At 39.5% G+C, this 17,489-nt stretch overlaps 1 protein-coding gene across 20 annotated transcripts in view; it reads left to right on the top strand.

Moving 5' to 3' along the window:
• Nucleotides 1–17,489, top strand: part of TENM4 (teneurin transmembrane protein 4) — a 1,564,491-nt gene that overhangs the window by 1,338,682 nt on the left and 208,320 nt on the right. For all 20 annotated transcript variants that reach the window (XM_074535017.1, XM_074535019.1, XM_074535018.1 and 17 more), the window contains one exon: nucleotides 13,973–14,225. In XM_074535017.1, coding sequence (XP_074391118.1) covers nucleotides 13,973–14,225 — 253 coding nt within the window. The remainder of the gene's footprint in view (nucleotides 1–13,972; nucleotides 14,226–17,489) is intronic.

Below are 17,489 nucleotides of genomic sequence, written 5' to 3'. Positions count from 1 at the left end.
CTTTCATATAAAGAAGACCATTTGCATGTGTGTAACTAAGGAAAAGCAATTATTCTGTTTGGCTTGTTAAAGATTGTTTTGTAGCTCATGATGAAATCTGTATTTGTCCTCCCCAGTGCAATCTCCATAATTTTTACCTATTTCCTAAGAAAATAAGGTCTAAATGCCTGTATTGCCTGTCTGCCTGACACCCTGTTATCTGTATTTTTAAGCTGTTGCCCAGTTTTGGCTTCTTAATGGGGAGCAGAGGTCTCAAAGATACCAAAATCCTACAAGTTTTGTGGAAATTGACACCTTTGTGACAGGAAAGATAAGGAGAATTACACCAATGCCCATTCCTTTTGTCAGCAATCGGCAGCTTAGCCAAAACATTCAAATTCCTAGATGGAAGCAGGATTGAGAAATGAAATGCATATGGTCATGCATGTTTAGTCACAAGTCTTTGTGCTCAACTTTGTTTTCATTACTTTAGAGTTCACTATTTTCATGTACAAATTGAGCTGTGTTCCTTTCATCATTCAATACCTTTAATTAAAGCTATAATCATCTAATATGGAGTTCTGTTATCGGATGCTCTTAACTAATTAATGCTGTAAATTACTGTAACAATCCTGGGTGAAAGTTCCTATGCAATAAAAATTATTATTTGTGTTTCTGGTTCCCAGTGTGTACCAGACAGATTATTTTAAAAGCACCGTGTCTGAAATAGGGAAATTGTCACTTTACTCCTCCAGTAAATGCTGTGCAATTGCACAGAAGCATGGTGGGGCTGTAACTGTCAGTGTTACTACTGTGAATGTAAAGAAATGGAGAGTCTGCATTCCCTGCTGCCCAGAGTTTTTCTACGAGGTCAGGCCACCTCTTGAAGGTGAAGATCCACCATCTGAGGATCCCAGCAGAGTTGGTTGGGTCTGTGGGTTCACTTCAGGGAGCAGTCTGATGCTTTGCCTGTGGATCTTTGAGTAGATACAGATTGGACTGGGTAGGAGAGGAGTACAGGGAAATGTGAGCATATAAATCCAACCCTTCTGGCTTATATGGCTTGTGGGAGCTGGGTTTAAGGACAGCTTGGCAGAGATTGTGAATTTCAGATTTGACTGATGGGGGAAGATCAGGGATGGTCTAGATGAAAGTTGATAGTTTAGAAGAAAAGTTGTAGAAGAGATTAAGATAATTTGGTCTGTCAGTGGTCCTTCTTGAGGGCTAATGTTCCTCTGCCTTTCTCTGGCTCTTCTTCTCTGGCATCATTTGTGATTTTTCTGGCTAGTTTCTGGCCGCTGTTGCATTTCCCTTACTCACTGTATCCACAAACCCTGTTCATTTGTTTTTCTTCAGTGAGGCATCAAATGCTGATTAATCTCAATGCATCCCTAGTGTCAAAAACTTTCCTTAGGAGCCAGATACTGCCCACACTGTGCACAAAACCGCTGCTGACATCAAGAGTTACATTGCAGATGAAGGCAAGTATTGACAATACAGGAGTTTTGCTGCAGATCACGGGCAGTGGATCTCTGTGGGAGTTTCTGCACATTTCTTTCCAAATGGCTATGCTGGCAGGGAAGTAGTCTGCTGGATTCGTAACAGCAGACACAGATCTGTCCCTGTCATGGTTTGATCACTGGAACTGAAAAATAAAGAAAGCCCTGCCTGGTTTCCACTATTAAAGTTACCCTCAAGTATTAAGATTTTTTTTTTTTTTTTTCAGAAAATGAGCTGTAAAATTCCAACCTAAAGTCTTAAAGAGTTTGACAGTTGTTTTCAGTGCAGTCAGGGCTTCATCCTTCATACAGAAGCTGTCTTGCTCTTTGGCAGGCTTGGTGGCTGTCCAGTGATGAGTCGAATGATTCTTTCCTGTAGTTTTGATGTCAATTTGGTAAATATGTGAAGTGGTTTGACTTAAAAGTGAGCATACAAAGGTGTATGTGTAAACAAATTCCATGAAATTTAAGCCTAAAAGTTTAAAGTATCTAGTCATTATTAATTTAAATCATGTTATTAAGTAATTTTACTTCTGCTTCAGAAATGTCTTTTTGGAAGAGATTCCCTCACAGTAGGCTGAATAGGGTGTGTTCTGTTAGCATTTGTAAAACCCTGTAACCAGTTATTCATCCCACTGTTTAATTTGCAACTTGTGGTTTGTGATGGGTCCATTCCAAACTCTACATCATTCATCTAGAGGGTTGAGGAAGCTCTGGGACTTTGAAGGGAACAGAAATAAACCCTTGTTATCACATGTTATTTGTGAACTACAGAATCAAATATATCTTAATGATCATCTGTTTAATCAAACCAAAAAATTTTGTCACCCTCCTGGAGTTATGTCAGTAGTGCTGGTGGCAGACTAAAATAGCTTTAACGTGATTGTCCCTAGAAAAACAAGGCAGTATTTTAATACAACTGCATTCTGAGTGCCATTTTTTCCATTTAAAAAGAGATAGAAGGGGTATAAATTTTATAGGAAATGTTTCCAGCATGAAGCTGGTATAAATTGTTTTGCTCAGAGAATAACTAGCAATGTTTGAAACAGAGTTTCATATATAGCTGAAATGTATATTGTCAGGATACTTGGAAGTCATAAAAAATCCCTTTTCTACACTGAACAGTTGTTCCAGTTCTCTGACAGGGCATATATGAAATTATTGTTTATTGTTTTGATCACACTAAAGCCTTTGATAATATAGAGATGTGTGCATGTTTGCATTGTCTTCATAAGCCACTGATCTTTTCTAAACCATGCCGTGCTCACATTTGTTGAACAATATTATAAGAAAATTATTACTTTATTTTGACATTTTTCCTAGGAAGCTCTCATAAACTGCTTCAAAGAATGTCAAGAGCACTTACAGGAAGTAATGAAAAGAACCTTACAAAACTCATCTTTTGTGATAATCTGCGCTTAAAGCCGCGCGCTTCGTGCCAAAGCGTTATCAGAGTGCGCTGTCACTCTCCTGAGCTGCCACTTGCTAAGGGAACCTGCAGCTAATACCAGCCTTCAGACAGTGCTAGGACTCTGTGTTTCCAAAGAACATTTCTGAACAGCCTAAGCACCTGGCTCTGGGATCTGCACTAATGCCACTGATTTGGGGCTTGATTTGCAAAGTATCCTGGTAAATTTTTTAAGGCCACAGGTATCACTGAGTGGCAGAAGTGGGAGCTCGTACCTTACTTCTGTTAGAGCACCTGAAAATCTCTCTCTCTTTGCATATGTAGAGATACCAGTAATAAACCAGTTTCACACATGGACAGTTTGTAGGCTTGTGTTGATGAAGAATGACTTGCAGAAATAGATCTGCCTCTCTCAAACCTCTTATGCCTTGTGCACATGAGAATAACTGCTGAATAGCCACGTACCCTGGCTTTTCTCTTCTTCCCTTGCACTGAAAAAAAATGACAAAAAGCACTAGGATTATAAATAACAATTTTTATTGTAAATAATTATTCTTTTTTCTGCAGAAAAGCTAAGGCAATCTTTTTGTTCTACCAGAGGCCTTTTCATTTTAAATTAGCCTATTTTCCAAGATGGAAGTTGAAGGGCAGCAGTCATCACTGCCAGTAAAGGCAATAACTCATGGAAGGGAAACAAAAGTTAAGAGGAGGAGTTAAGAAAATATCAAAATCTTTTTACTATAACATGTTTATTCTGTCTCTGTAGCACAGTATACATTTTTCTCGCTGTATCAAGGCAGAGAGATACAAAAAGCTACATTCAGAATATTAGAGTGAAAAATTAACATCAGAACATGTATAAATGTCTTTATGATCTATTAATATTTAGGTGCAGTGTATTTATAGTTTTGTTTATGTAATTTAAGCACTACAGGTTTGCAACATGAAGTGTAGAAGTAAAAAAAAAAAAAAAAGAAAGTGATAAATGAGACTCATCATGAATATTTCCTCTCAGACGTGTTGTCAAAGGGTCTGTATCAATTAGTACAGAGATTTTTTTGGGTGGAAGCATTATGAATAGTTAGAAAACCATACATGCTGGATAAGCTACACTGCCATTCCATCATGGTGCTTTTGTGAACAAAGTGCAGCATTGCTGAGGGGTGTCTTGACAGATTCATAGTTTTGATTTTCTTTTAGTGGCCTCTTCAAGTGTTAATAAAAATATAAAAGTTTTATGTCTGTTTCAGAATTACTTGGAGTGCAGCCGTCTGCTATAGCGCTTCCAAGAATGCCAAATAGAACCTGAAGGGAAAGGTCATGGAGCCCAGCTCTCACAAATCAGATTCCTGTGCCAAAGGGAATAAGGTTTCCCACCTGTGCAGAGAGATTTTACTCATCTGCACCCATGGTTTTCACTAAAGGAAGTCAGTCAGCTTTGTGTGTGTGGTGGTGGCGGGGGATGTAGGGAGTAATCCCTGGGACAGACATCATGTCAGACGGAGCCGTCACCAGTTTATGTTGCGCTTTGGAGGAGTTTAAAAGAATTTTCTTTGTGAAACCTGTAAAGGCAGGAAAAAAATTAAAAGGAGGATAGGGGCAAGGAGTGGGTAACAAAGGGAAAACTGGAGAACTGGTTATGTATTGTGCAGTGCCTGGGTTTGGTAGAGCCTGGAGGGCAGCATGCAAAGAATGAAAAGAAGTTGATCCAAAGTCACAAAAAAAAAATCTCTGTTTGCCAGCAAAGACTTGAATTAGTTTATTTCAGTTGCTGCCAACATGAAATCTTCCCATTTCTTTCTCAAGACTGAATAATTAAAATCATTAGTGCTTGTTAGCATTGTGCTGGACCACATCATGTTGCATTCCATAAGCACTTTGCTGTGAAATAATGGAATTTTGTGTTTCCATAGACTTGTTCATTTACAAGCCTGGGTGACATATAAATGAAAATGAAAGAACAAAACCCTACCTCATGTGTTTGTGCCATGCAACTCCCTGTTGCCATTTGAGGTGGGAATACAGACCCAGAGCTTGCAAGTTAATATTAAATACAGCAAATTAAAAATAAAAAATTGCAAGATATTAATCTTTCACCCTGACTACTGTGAGCACATACCTGGTCCTGGCACATGGTCAAACTGCATGAAACTTGTGTGCTTCATATTTGCAAGAGGATGGGCTCTGGATTGTCATGGCTAACAACATTGAAAAAAATACATAAACCAGACTATTTCCTCAGCTGCTATTAATAGTCAGCTTTGCTGATGGAGCTGGAGATCTGTCAGTCCTGTCTGTTTGTGCACAGCTAAGTCACAGCAGTGCTGCAATTTAGATAAGATTTTTGAAGGGCGCAAGCAAAATAGAGACTATTTGTTCATTTTATTTTTATGGAGAAACAGACAAAGATCAGGTCTATATTTCAATTTTTCTAATATAGGTATATGAAAAAACAAAAAGCCAGCAATATCTGAGAGCTTTGCTGGCAAAATCCTGAGTTTATTTGCTATAACAGCAGCCAGAGGCACCTTTTGGTGATGTACTTCTGTTTCAGGAACTGCTTTACACAAACAATTCAGAGATTTGCTTGTGTAACTGTACAGGTAATCATGTCTGGTTTGGGCAAGGGTGAACTGGGTGGTTATCTGTTTCATATAAATGTATAAATATTTGTCTCCATATGTTACGGTATGAAAGGATCATGAAACAGACACAGGAGAGAGTGTATGGATGGAAACGAGCAAAACTCTCTCTGTATCAAAGAGTTCCTTGGGGCCTCAAGTCAATAAACTGCAGACATCAGAGAAATGCACTACATTTCTTTCAAGAAGAACAGTCTTAGGTGTAATAACAGTTGTGTTCTTAAATGTGCAGTGGAGGGGGCAGCAAAACAGAACTTCTTCCATTTCCCCAGGCATGAGGGATGGCACCCAGCTGCTTTTGCCAAGTCTGTGCAGGTTGGACACTTGGGACAGGAGACTAGCAATAATCTAAGTGGCATAGTTGGCTAAACTACAGCTACTGGGGTATCATGGGTGACTACAAATGAGAAAAGAGAAAGCTGCAGGATCCCAATTCTTCAGGAGCTGGGTTTTGAAGTTTTAGACACACAGGTTTAGAAACATTGAAAGATCCTAATTTGTAGCAACTTGAAATCAGAGCGCGGATGCACCGTCCTTAGCTCCAGGCCAGTGGATTTTCTTGCCTGACATTATGGTTCTGTACCCTGCTAAGATGCAGTGCAGGTGGGTTATCTTCAGTCATTTAGCTGAAGGGAGCTTACAGGAGCCATCAGTGCTGTCAGAATGGCACAGCAAGCTCATTTGAGCATCCTTGTGAAAATTAGGAGAGTAGCAGTTATGGGTTTCCAAACATGAGAACCCAGACCTCAGGGGCTGAGAACACAGTGTGGTTTACTGCAGCATCTCACCTGAGTGGTGAGGCTCACAGTCAGTTTTTATGTTTGGGGCATTTCTGAGAGGAAAGGAGCTCTAATGAAGCATTGTTTATTTGTTTGTTTATATGCTTAGACCAGAAAGGCCAGCAGTTCAACAGCTTGAGACTTCAGAGGCTACTGTTGCCTCCAGTGTGTAGTGTCAGGGTAGTTAAAGATGTTTCTTTTCAGTAAGTCCAGCAGAAAATTCAGCCTCCAGGGCTGCAGGAAAATTTGCTTAGCTGGGCACAGTAGAAGCTACTTTCCTGTGCTTCCCATAAATTATTTCACAAGTTAAATATGTTATTTGAATTTGCACTCTGCCAGATACTCTGGGTTTTTTCCACTTTCTTTTGTGCTAAAGACAATGATTCTTCATAAACTGTCAGAGGCTAAACAGTAATACTCTGCCTTGATTTTATTAGATTGTGACTCCCTTTTATTGAGTAATGAACATCATGAGTTAAAAGTCTGCATATCATCCTTTGATGGTGACCTGAACCTTTTTAAAACAATTACTTGTAGGGCATTCAATCCAGTCAGATGCATGCTGATGAAAAAACAACCACCCAGAGCTCCTGCTGACTATGTACAGGCAAAGCTTGACAGCCCAGCATCAAACAAAAAATTGATTTCAAACCCAGAAGTCAATATCTTGCTTTTGCAAAGGCACTTTGGCACTTGAGAGGAAAGTTTGCATGTAATGTACACATTTGATGAACAAAATGCAGAGGAGAGGCTTGTTTGGACTTGATGTGGTGCACCCATGGTTTTCTATCAACAGTAAAGCCAATGAAGTGTTGATCTGTGCAGCTGGAGGGGAGCTTCAACTCATTTTACACATGCATACATAGCATCTAAATGGGCCTGATTTTTGATGTAATTGATCTAAACAAATGAAGTTTCTTAAGTACAGCTATGACCTGGTAATGTTTCACAATGAAGTATTAATAAGTTTATAAAGTCTTGTCTTGTCAGTCAGTAACAAAGTGCCATTTTATCTGCTGCCTGACATTGAGGTCCCTCATTTTCACTTGCTACTTGTTATGGTCAGTTTGTGAGATGAAGAATGATTGCCTCTTTCACACGTGGTATACTGCTGGAAGTCAAGTTTAGATTGTGATAGTTACAGAGTCTTTCTGCACTGGTCCCTGACATGTGTAGCTTTACTAACAATATGTCTGGAGACATTCACAGGCACAGTGAGTAGTGCCATGAAAATACACCACAGGTTTTATATTCTGCAGCTTTTTTTGGCGCTCAGTCTTTGTAACACATGCTATTGCAGATTCAGTGTCCAAGTTGCACATTTAGAGGCATGCTCAAAACTATTTCCATCTATATAGCTGATGTTCCTCTAGTAAGTGGTTTCCAATGTTTGTGGATTTCTCTGAACAGAAGACTGCACCAAAGTTGCATGGGAAAACTCTTCTTTAGGCTTTAGTCATCCACAGTCAGTTGCATGTTTATGCACTGGCTTCTAAAGTAAAGGTGAGATACAAGGTTGTGAAGATTGCAACACGAGGAGTTCAGCTGAAAAAAGACTCTGAGCCAGAATACTCTCTAGAAGCAGGACACAGACACTGATGTTTCTAACTGCATGATGAGGACTATGTTCGTCTCTAAGTGAGAGCCCTTAATGGAACAGCAGCCTCCTGTTATTTTGTTACATAAAATAAAACAGAGGAAAAAAGGTAAGGTTAGCTGTCCTGTTGTTATTTTGTTACATAATGCAGGTTATACATCAGCACTTTGCTTTCCTTTTATGTTTCAGTGTCATTCTGAAAATGGCAACACAAGATGTTGCTACAGGAAAAGATGTGTTTCACAGTCTGTTGAAAACACTCCTCTTGATAGGAAAAGCTAGTCTAAAGTGAAATTCAGTGGTTGTGTGTAGTAAGGAGAGATACAGTCACTCAAGTTGTAACACTGATTCTAGTTTTTAAGTGTTAGTGAGGGAAAACACTTCTGCAAACACTTTATCTCTGCTCAGAGAAATCATCTGACAGCTGAGTGGCCTATTTCACTCCATCTCTTTTCATCCACCCTGCGGTGGCTTCCTCACTGGACTGTCCCATGGAGACAGACACTGTTGTCAGACATTGCTTGAAGGAGGAAATTCTCCTCTAGGTTGCAGAATGTCAGTGCCAGCCATGAGGTGGACCAGCTTGGTACAGAAGAGGTACCTTGGCACACTGCTTCAGCTCGGTCTGGATGTTACACATTCAGCTGGATTGTCTGCAGATAGGACAAAAACTGGGTCTGCAATTTGTCGTGGCTGTAATCAAAAGTCACTAAGTTACCCTCAGAGCAGGCAGTTCCTCCTGCTTTGATTTTCCTCCTAATATTTTTCCATTATCTGCCATATTGGGGGTTAAATATTCTGCTCCCTTTTCATTTTGCAGACACTGTCATTGGCTTGGCATGTGTCTGATAGGGAACCTGTTTCTGGCAAGCAGTCTTGCTTCTAGTAGCAAAGTTCCTGTGTCCCTTAAAAAGGTGATAGAAAAGACCCAGGTTAGTTTTTCCTAGTCCACCTGACCTTAAGTGCCTCATCAGGTTCATGAGAGAGGCACCCCAGCTCCATACCCAGTGGCACCCAACAGGACAGGGAGCCCTATGAAGGTGATTTCAGCTGGCTGGTGCAAGTGCCATGAGTGTACATCTGCAGCAGATTGAGGTGGGTCCTGTAACTGAAGCATGGCTCTTTGCTGTTCTGTCAACTGAATGCAGAGTACATTGTTTAAAAAAAAACTTGTTTATTGTTTCCTCTGCAAGGGGTGGCAGGGTGGGGGCTGGGGTGTTTCTCCTTGTGAGTGGGCACAAGCACAATTGTCCAAAGTCACACTAGCAAGTTCATCATCACAGCTACTGTGGAGCTCAAGTTCAAGGGAGCACCAAGTGATTCATTCCACCTGGCAATATATACAGTGAGTAAAAAGAAATATTTCCTGTACCTAATCCAGACACCAGTTAGGCATCAGTCTGTCTGAATGTGAGCAGATGTACAAATGACAAATGTGTGGAGGAACAGAATAAGCTGGGAAAAAAATGAGAATATATTTTTCACTCAGAGGTTAGCACATTTGCTCTGAATACAATCCCAAAACCTAATGAGTCAGAAAGTGTAGTTGTTACATAGACTAATTTCAAAACAGTACTACTCATTAAAGATTAAGGGAGAGAAAAGGAACATGAGGTTCAGACCTTTTATTGAAATTTTCTCATACTAGGTCCTCATTGGTAATTTTTTATGGTTCACATTTATTCAGCTCTTCATTCACAGCCTTCTGTCAAGGCTCTCTGATACATACCAAGTACAAGCTTCATTAACTGTATTATCTTTCAGCTCTGCTTTATCTGTGATTACCAAGCCAGTGTTTGTCAATGACATTTTAATGTTAGGAAACAAATTTTAAAAAAACAAAAAACCTAATGTAAAAGCAGCTTGATTTCTATCTGGTTTATGCATTCAGATTTCCAAAGTTTCCTTGCATTTGAATACAGACATATTAGATACCGTTTGGCTAACTGTTAGAGAAAATGAGGGTTATGGGGAGCTCTTTAAGTTCTGGCTATTTTGACTTGCAGAGCTGCCAGCCTGTCTTCTAGAAATGTTGAACTTTATCTCTGGGATGCTCTGTCATTGGCACCTGGTGTCTGAGACTGGGACTGGTGTCTAAGACTCCTTTGCTATTGACAGGTCTCTTCTGTTCTCCCTTCAGGGCACAAATCAACCCTTAAACTGTTTAGCTTTACTCTGAGACTGTTAGAAATTTGGATGGGTGGGGGAGAGGTGCTTTACAAGGTGTTTGTTTTATTCCTTGGTGTTCTGTTAGCTCAGCTGATCCCTCTGAGTAGCTCATGTCAAGTTTTTCATTCTGACAACGAGTAGAGAGAGAATGATTGTGTCTGTGTCTTTTTAGAAACCAAAGAGGAAAATTGCAAGAAGGAAAATGTTGAAAATTCTCTTTTGGAGTAAACAAAGATAACTTACAGATAGTCACATTTAGCTATCTCATACTTGGTTAAGAAAGGTCTTGGGGAATCTTGTTCAATTTATGCACTGGCCACAGTGTCCTGCTCCATTATAATGTTTTCTGAATTCCTGTGCTGCTGTTGTCCCAGTAAAGGCTTGCTGGTAGATGTAGAGAGCTGTAGCAGACTTCCTTTGTATCCCACCTACGTGGTGGGATCTGTAAAAATTCAATCCTGTAAAAATTCAATTCTGTGTAGTAAACAGTGGATGATCTGAGCATCTTGCCACTGTGTAAGATCTACGCTCGGTCATGATGTGAGAGCCATTGCAGCCAGCATTAAGTTCCCCTTCCTGGGGGGAAACACAGTCACACAGTTTGTATCACTCAAACATTGTGGGTCTAGTTAATACTCATAGAATCATGGGTTTGGGTTGCACGGAACCTTAAATTTCCAACCCTCTGCCATGGGCAGGGACACCTTTTATTAAACTGGGTTGCTGGAAGACTCATCCAGCCTGTTCTTGAAGAGTGGTGGGGCATCTGCAGCTTCTCCAAGCATACTCACAAAAGGGGGCAGTTGAAATTTTAGGAAATCAATAAAGATTTTTTTTTCCTTTTGCTTAGCTTTCATGATCTTTTACAAATCCCATAGGAGCTTTGGTCACAGCAGAGGGTAAGAACCTAAACAGGTTTTTTTGCATTAAGGAAATTCTACACAGCTACATTAAAATTTTCAGTAGGATAATTTCCTAGCTTGTGCTTTTGTCTGTACCTTATTTCTGATGTTCCTTAATTTGGAAGAAAACAATAAAAAAAAAAAAAAGGATCGTAAGGCAAGGAAAATAATTACTAATTCTAGTCAAGGTATATTAAATTCCATAGTGCTGAGACATGACATAAGTGTTCAGAATTTGTATATGAATGAAATAAAAAACATTCTGGAAGGAAAAGCTACCTAAATGTCAGAAAAAACAAAATGCAAGCTATAAAATCCTGTGAAAAATCTCATAGACCAGAGTGAGATAGATGTGCTGTCTTTACTTAGCAAAGAAATCACGGAGGATATGAAAATAGAGAATGAAAATAACACATTTTTACTTGATTCAAAAGCATTATCCATAATAGCATCTGCAATGTGTCTGTAATAATATGGTGTAAATTGAAATTTACATAACAGATAGTTTAAAACAGTCTCTGACTCACAATGTGAAAATGGTGTGCCTCCTGAAGGAAAAGTCAACCAATAACAGAACTTTGCAGAAGGCCTATTTTTTATTTCAAGATCCACCCATTTAGCCCCTTTGTAGATTGCATAGTATTCATCTCGGACATGAGATATGCTGAGAACTTAAATAGCTGGTCTTGGAAACCTCTGGTATGTTTCTCCTGAATAGACAAGTAATTTTCTCTAGGCTGAGTTAAGTTCTTATTAATGATGATAGATTGACAGCCCTAAAAGTTGGAAACCCTCAATTTGCTGGATACCCTCTATCTTCCTCAGCTGCATTTAATACTCTCTTCCTATCTTGATTCCTGTCTGTTGAGTAGGAAAACAGTCATTAATTTTACTAAACCAGGAGTAGAATTCCTTCACTGTTGTTTCTATTGTCTCAATGGTCAGGACTTCAACCAAGCAAGAGTCCCTAGTAATATCCAGTCCAGAAATGGTTGGACACTTCGATTCACATGGTGCTGCAGAGCTGAGATCAAACCTGATTTAGTTCTGATACTTGTTTATAAGGTCTGTGCTCATTGCTCTTCCCTTTCATTTGCTGACTGATGTGCAAGTCAGAGGCCAGTATTATTGGCATTATAGGGCTTTTTTAAGTTTGTTTGAGCTTGCTAAGTCAGATTTTTTAATAGTTCCTTAAATTCCTGTGAAAAGTCTGTCTGTCCAAATGTAGATGACCAGTATAGACCTCTGTTTGAACTTGTTTTCTGTGTTACTGACATAAAATAGAGAGACCAGTTAGTATGTGTGTGACTTTTCTGGGTATTTAGGGTAAAATTGGCTTTTAAGATTGGGACCTAAAACCACTCAGTTCTCCCTATGGCATATATACTCCTATTTGTGTGTCTGACCTGACAAAGCCAGAGGTAAATATATGTCCAGTCAGAATAATGGCACCCCTGTAATTAACACGTATTTTTTTGCTAGACCACTTCCAATATCATAAGATTCTGGTGTAACCTGCCATAGTTAATGATGAGGCAGTGTGAGTCAATACAGGGTGAGGAGGGGCAGGATTGCTCTCTCACACATCTCCATGTTTTATCTAATGTGTTTAACTATCTGAGAAGCTGCAGAGACACTGTGAATGCTTCTTCTGTTCCTCTCCTAAATCCAAGTCCTAATCCAAATTTCAAAAGTACCATTACATGTCTGATACCATTTGTTGTAATTTATAACTGCATACGGTTTGTTCAGTTCTGAGGTCTCTAATTAGTGAATAAATGGGGGTCAATTTCTCATTATGTAGAAGTCTGGTAAGTATTAGACTGATAGGATAGACACTCTTTTCAGATAAGGCATCACTAAAGTGTTGTGTACTACAGAATCACAGAATGGGTGGGGTTGGAAGGGATCACAGCGGGTCATCTGGTCCAAACTTGCTGCTCCAGCAGGGTCATCCCAGAGCACCTTGCACACAATTGGATCCAGACAGTTCTCAGGCATCTCCAGTGAGGGAGACTCCTCCACCTCTCTGGGCAGTCTGTTCCAGTGAACAGTATTAATGACTTTTGAGCATGAACCCACTCAAAGTAGAGCGATATATGTGTCCTGTTTCTCATATGCAGTGTGCTATACTGTCAATCTCCCCCCAGTTCCCTCAAATACTTTAGTTTTCTTCATTTCCAAAAAACAATGAAAAAACTGCTTTATGGTTAGCTAAAAAAAAAGTAAAAATAGAGATATGGTCAGCACTTGATTCATCTTTCCTGGGTGTTTATCTTCCTCAGTCTGCATTCCTCAGTCTCTTGGCTAAGAAATACTCTGAGTTTTACTCAAAGTAGCCATAAGACTGATCTTTAACATCTTTATTAATTTTTTGTTGTTTCATTTTCCTGACACTGCAGATTTTATGCCACATGCATTTTTTACTCAGTTTCAGTACATTTCTAACAGTACAAACTACTGGATTTTGTTAAATTGTATAACCCTGACATGTTTTTATGGCTTTCACCAAACCCAGTCTGTGATTAAATGTATTCTTCATCTTCTTCTTGACTTAACTATTGAAAGTTCTCAGGCAAAACGGGCAGAACAAACTTCTCTGGGAGCTGTATATCCATCATAAACCGACTCTAACGTGTTATCTATCCAGACTGGTTGTATTTTTCATGCTTTATCACAAATCAGTGCCACAGATAGATTGCAGTTTGCAACCTGCAGTTGTTCATCGGAGTTAACTTGGCTATCAGGACAGCCTTTCTGCAGTGCTTTAAACTTTCATAACTTTTGTGCATGAGACTGAGCTATTTTTCTAGCTGGCTCAGGGATCAATGCTGTGGCAGTAGAACATATGAAACAAGGCTCTGTTACCCTTTTGATTTTCATTTAGGATGTGTGACACCCCAGCCTTCTTACTTTTTAGAAGTGTCTGCACATAGATTAACCCAGTATGGAACTACTCAAATCATGAACCTTAAAAGTATTTTACTTATGTTTTAGATCATCCTCCAAATATTCAAAATCATTCAAGACTTCGAACTCCACCTCCTCCAATATCACATGCTCACACCCCAAATCAGCATCACGCAGCCTCCATCAATTCCCTGAACAGAGGGAACTTCACTCCACGCAGCAACCCCAGCCCAGCTCCCACGGACCACTCTCTCTCTGGAGAACAGCCAGCCACTACTCAAGAGCCAGCCCATGCTCAGGACAACTGGTTACTCAACAGTAACATCCCACTGGAGACAAGGTAGGTCACTTTCTTTAGCACTTAAAATGTTGTGACTCTATGTGCTCAGGATGTTATGGACAATACACACATTGCATAGCCAGCCACCTACTTTGTGAACTGGTGTTTGACTTAAGCATTTTGCATTGTATTTATTATTCCTTGTGTCTTTTTATTTGGACTAGGAGAAGAGGAAATTGCTCTTCTTTCATAAACTAAAAATGTTGTCTTTAACAGCTGTTTATAAGGTTATTTTCCTCATTCATAATTGGAATCAGGATCATAGATTTAAATGTTCTTGGTTTTCTTTCTTTTATTTTCCTTTAATGTCTTTTCTTCCTATGTAGTAGGATAAATCAATATCCTATTTAAAAAACTGAAATCAGTCAGTATATTGAAAAGATTTAGCCTTGTAGCTGTGCCTTATCAAGCAGTCCTTTCATAGTACGTAATTCAGGAAAGGTTGATCTTGTATCACCTAATGAAGAGAGGTCAGCTGCTGCCCTTTTCAACATTGCTCCAAAAGCATGAAACACTGAATAGCCCAGCATCAGCCATCTAATGGTGTTCCCATTTAGCTCTCAAATTCTTTTCCACCTATGCAATACCTGAAGGGTGTAACAAGGATGTACAACAAGAAGTTGTTGTAGTTCATAGCTTTGTTCAGGTTCTGTGTAGGTTCTGGAAAAGAGAACTCTCACACTCCCTCAGCCTCAGTCCTCCTATCTGATGGTGAGTGCATCTACTTGCAGTCCCAGTTGCTTTCTCCAGAGGTTTTGCTTCTCTATTTCCTTTGCTACCCAGCAGCCACTGGGGATGCTGAAGTCATTAGCTCCCATACGTGGTGTCTCTCTCAGTCTGCAGAGGAGTCTTCCAAGCGTAAAACATGGTGCGCTGTCTTTGTCTAACCTTCTCAAACCAACAAGATTTTAGACAGCAAAATTCATACAATAACTGAAAACTGAGACAGGGCCAATATTTTTAACATCACTGGCTGCAGGAATCTCATTGAGAGGCAGCAATAGTTGCAGCTGTATCATGGGACAAGTTGTACCTAGTTTTGCAAATTTCTGCTAAGAGAATGTTTTTTTAAAAATGAGCACATCTGTCAGTCTTTCTGAGAATGAGCTATATCTGCTGGCCTTCTGAAACTTCCAAAACAACCTGAATATCACATTTTGTGGCATTTAAAGATAATTAATTTCTCTGTGACTGCTTGATTAAAAAGACTCAACTAAGAACCTGGATCCAAAAGATTAAGACAAAATTATGAGCAAATAATGCAAGTGTGATTTGGCAACAGTTTTAGTAATTATATTGTGTTAGTAATTCTCAAGCACAAATACCAAAGCATTGAGTTTCATGTGGTAATTCTTATTAAAATTACATTAAAAAATACTTAGGCCCTACTCCTGCAGCTTTTTTTGTGATAATCTTCTATAGTTCAGAAGGAAGTTCTGTACCTTTTCCTGGCCAGGTGGTGAATTCTTTATAGAAGAGATAATACACTGTTTTAGTAGTGCAAAATCTTAAAGTCTCTCCTCATTTATTCTCTGTGAAAACATTGTGGATGAAAATTTTTCAAGATCTGAAGCAGACTGCTCTTGTTGCAGGTTGGATTGGTCACAATATTGCTGTTAATCAGAATGGCAGTTGGGAGGCCTACCTGCACGAAGAGCTCTTTCTGCATCACTTGATGATTTCACTCTAGCATCACTGATCAGTCACATCTGTACTTGGTCCTCAGTCTAACCATTTTATTAATTTGGTAGAAAACAGGTCATTTCAAGACTGATGGTGAGGCTTTTGACACACTGGTTGAAGTGGTGTAATTTCACCCAGTGTTTCTTTTTGACAAGAAGCATGTTGGAAAATATGCAATTTTGTGCCAACAGCAAATGAGCACTACTGACTGTTCCTTCACTTACACAACATTAAGAAAATAAAATGTGTTATAATGGTGTCATAAAGAGAGTAGGCTGAGCTGCATAGATGATCACGATATCTGGATTAACTTCCACTCTGACAGTCAGCTCTTCTGGCATGCAGAGGTCTTCCATTTCCTTCAGTGGGAATTGTGTAGACATAAAAGACCGGGCTTCAGAGTTTTTTAGCAAACTTGGATGCCCAATTCAGCCTCTTCCATGAGTCTGATCTTCCCCATCTTCTCCACTGCAAAGATTTTTAGAACCAAATTAAAAGACCATCACCTATGAGAATAAATTGTCAAATATGTAGAAATATAAATCCTGGCCAAGAGACATTAATCCAAAAATAAAGATTTTTTGAAGTTAGGAGATAGATTATGGTAATCTCATGTCAAAAATGGAATTGTATTTCCATTGGGTTTTATTTAATCCCATATTAGTCAACAGAGAGAGAACACAAGAAGAAAAAAGCTGCATCTTTTAAACTAGGATTGTCACAGGCTGTGGAATGTGCCTGCAGTTACAGAATGCAACCAGTTTGAAGTGGCTTGATTTTGACTGCCATGGACTCCAGGCAGAACTGGCAATTCAGACTGGTTTGTCACTGCCTGGAAATTTCTAAATTGTAATGCAAGGGCAAGCAGAGATGTGCAGCACAAATATACAACTGACAGGATAAGCCTATCTGAGAATTTTGTATGTTGCAAGAGGAAGAGCCCCTCCTCTTCTCTCCCTCCTTTTTGTTAGTTTCCCTTTACTCCCTTTTCTCTGTTTCTCCTTTCTCCTCTTTCTTTTCCTGTCTGCCCCCTTTTTTGTTGCTTTAAAAGCCATGTATTATCAAGGTTGTGATGAGAAGATCTTTGCTCAGCAGTCACTCCTGACAGGTAAGTTCCCCCCACATTTATTCCTCAGTCTTCTTCCTTCTGTGGCCTCCTTTTCTGTTCCTTTACATGAGACCTTGTGGGAGCAAACAAATGCCAACTAGATGGACGTTTAGTTGAAAATTAGCAGTTTTCAGGAGACTTCCATTCCCAGGAAATTTTGTGTGGTAATCATGTAAGGTCAGATTTCTCCCACCACTACTGCTACTGAGAAAGGAGAGTGTTTTGTAACTAGCCAGCGATTTACAGGTAATCTCCAAGGGATCAGGCTCCGTGAGCCTTCCATGAGGAGGACAGTCACCCATCAGTCCCTGAGGTGACCCAGCGACCTGTTACAAATGCATACATTACGAGATTGTATAACCCTCCCCTCCTCTGTTCTATTGACAATCCACAACTGAAATTCATGGAACCAATTTGACATGGATTTTAACTAACGATGAACTTTTATTGATTGGTGTGTTGCTAGGTGCCTT

This window comes from Zonotrichia albicollis, chromosome 2, assembly GCF_047830755.1.
Source record: "Zonotrichia albicollis isolate bZonAlb1 chromosome 2, bZonAlb1.hap1, whole genome shotgun sequence".
NCBI lineage: Eukaryota > Metazoa > Chordata > Aves > Passeriformes > Passerellidae > Zonotrichia > Zonotrichia albicollis.
This window is presented reverse-complemented; position numbering and strand designations above follow the sequence as displayed.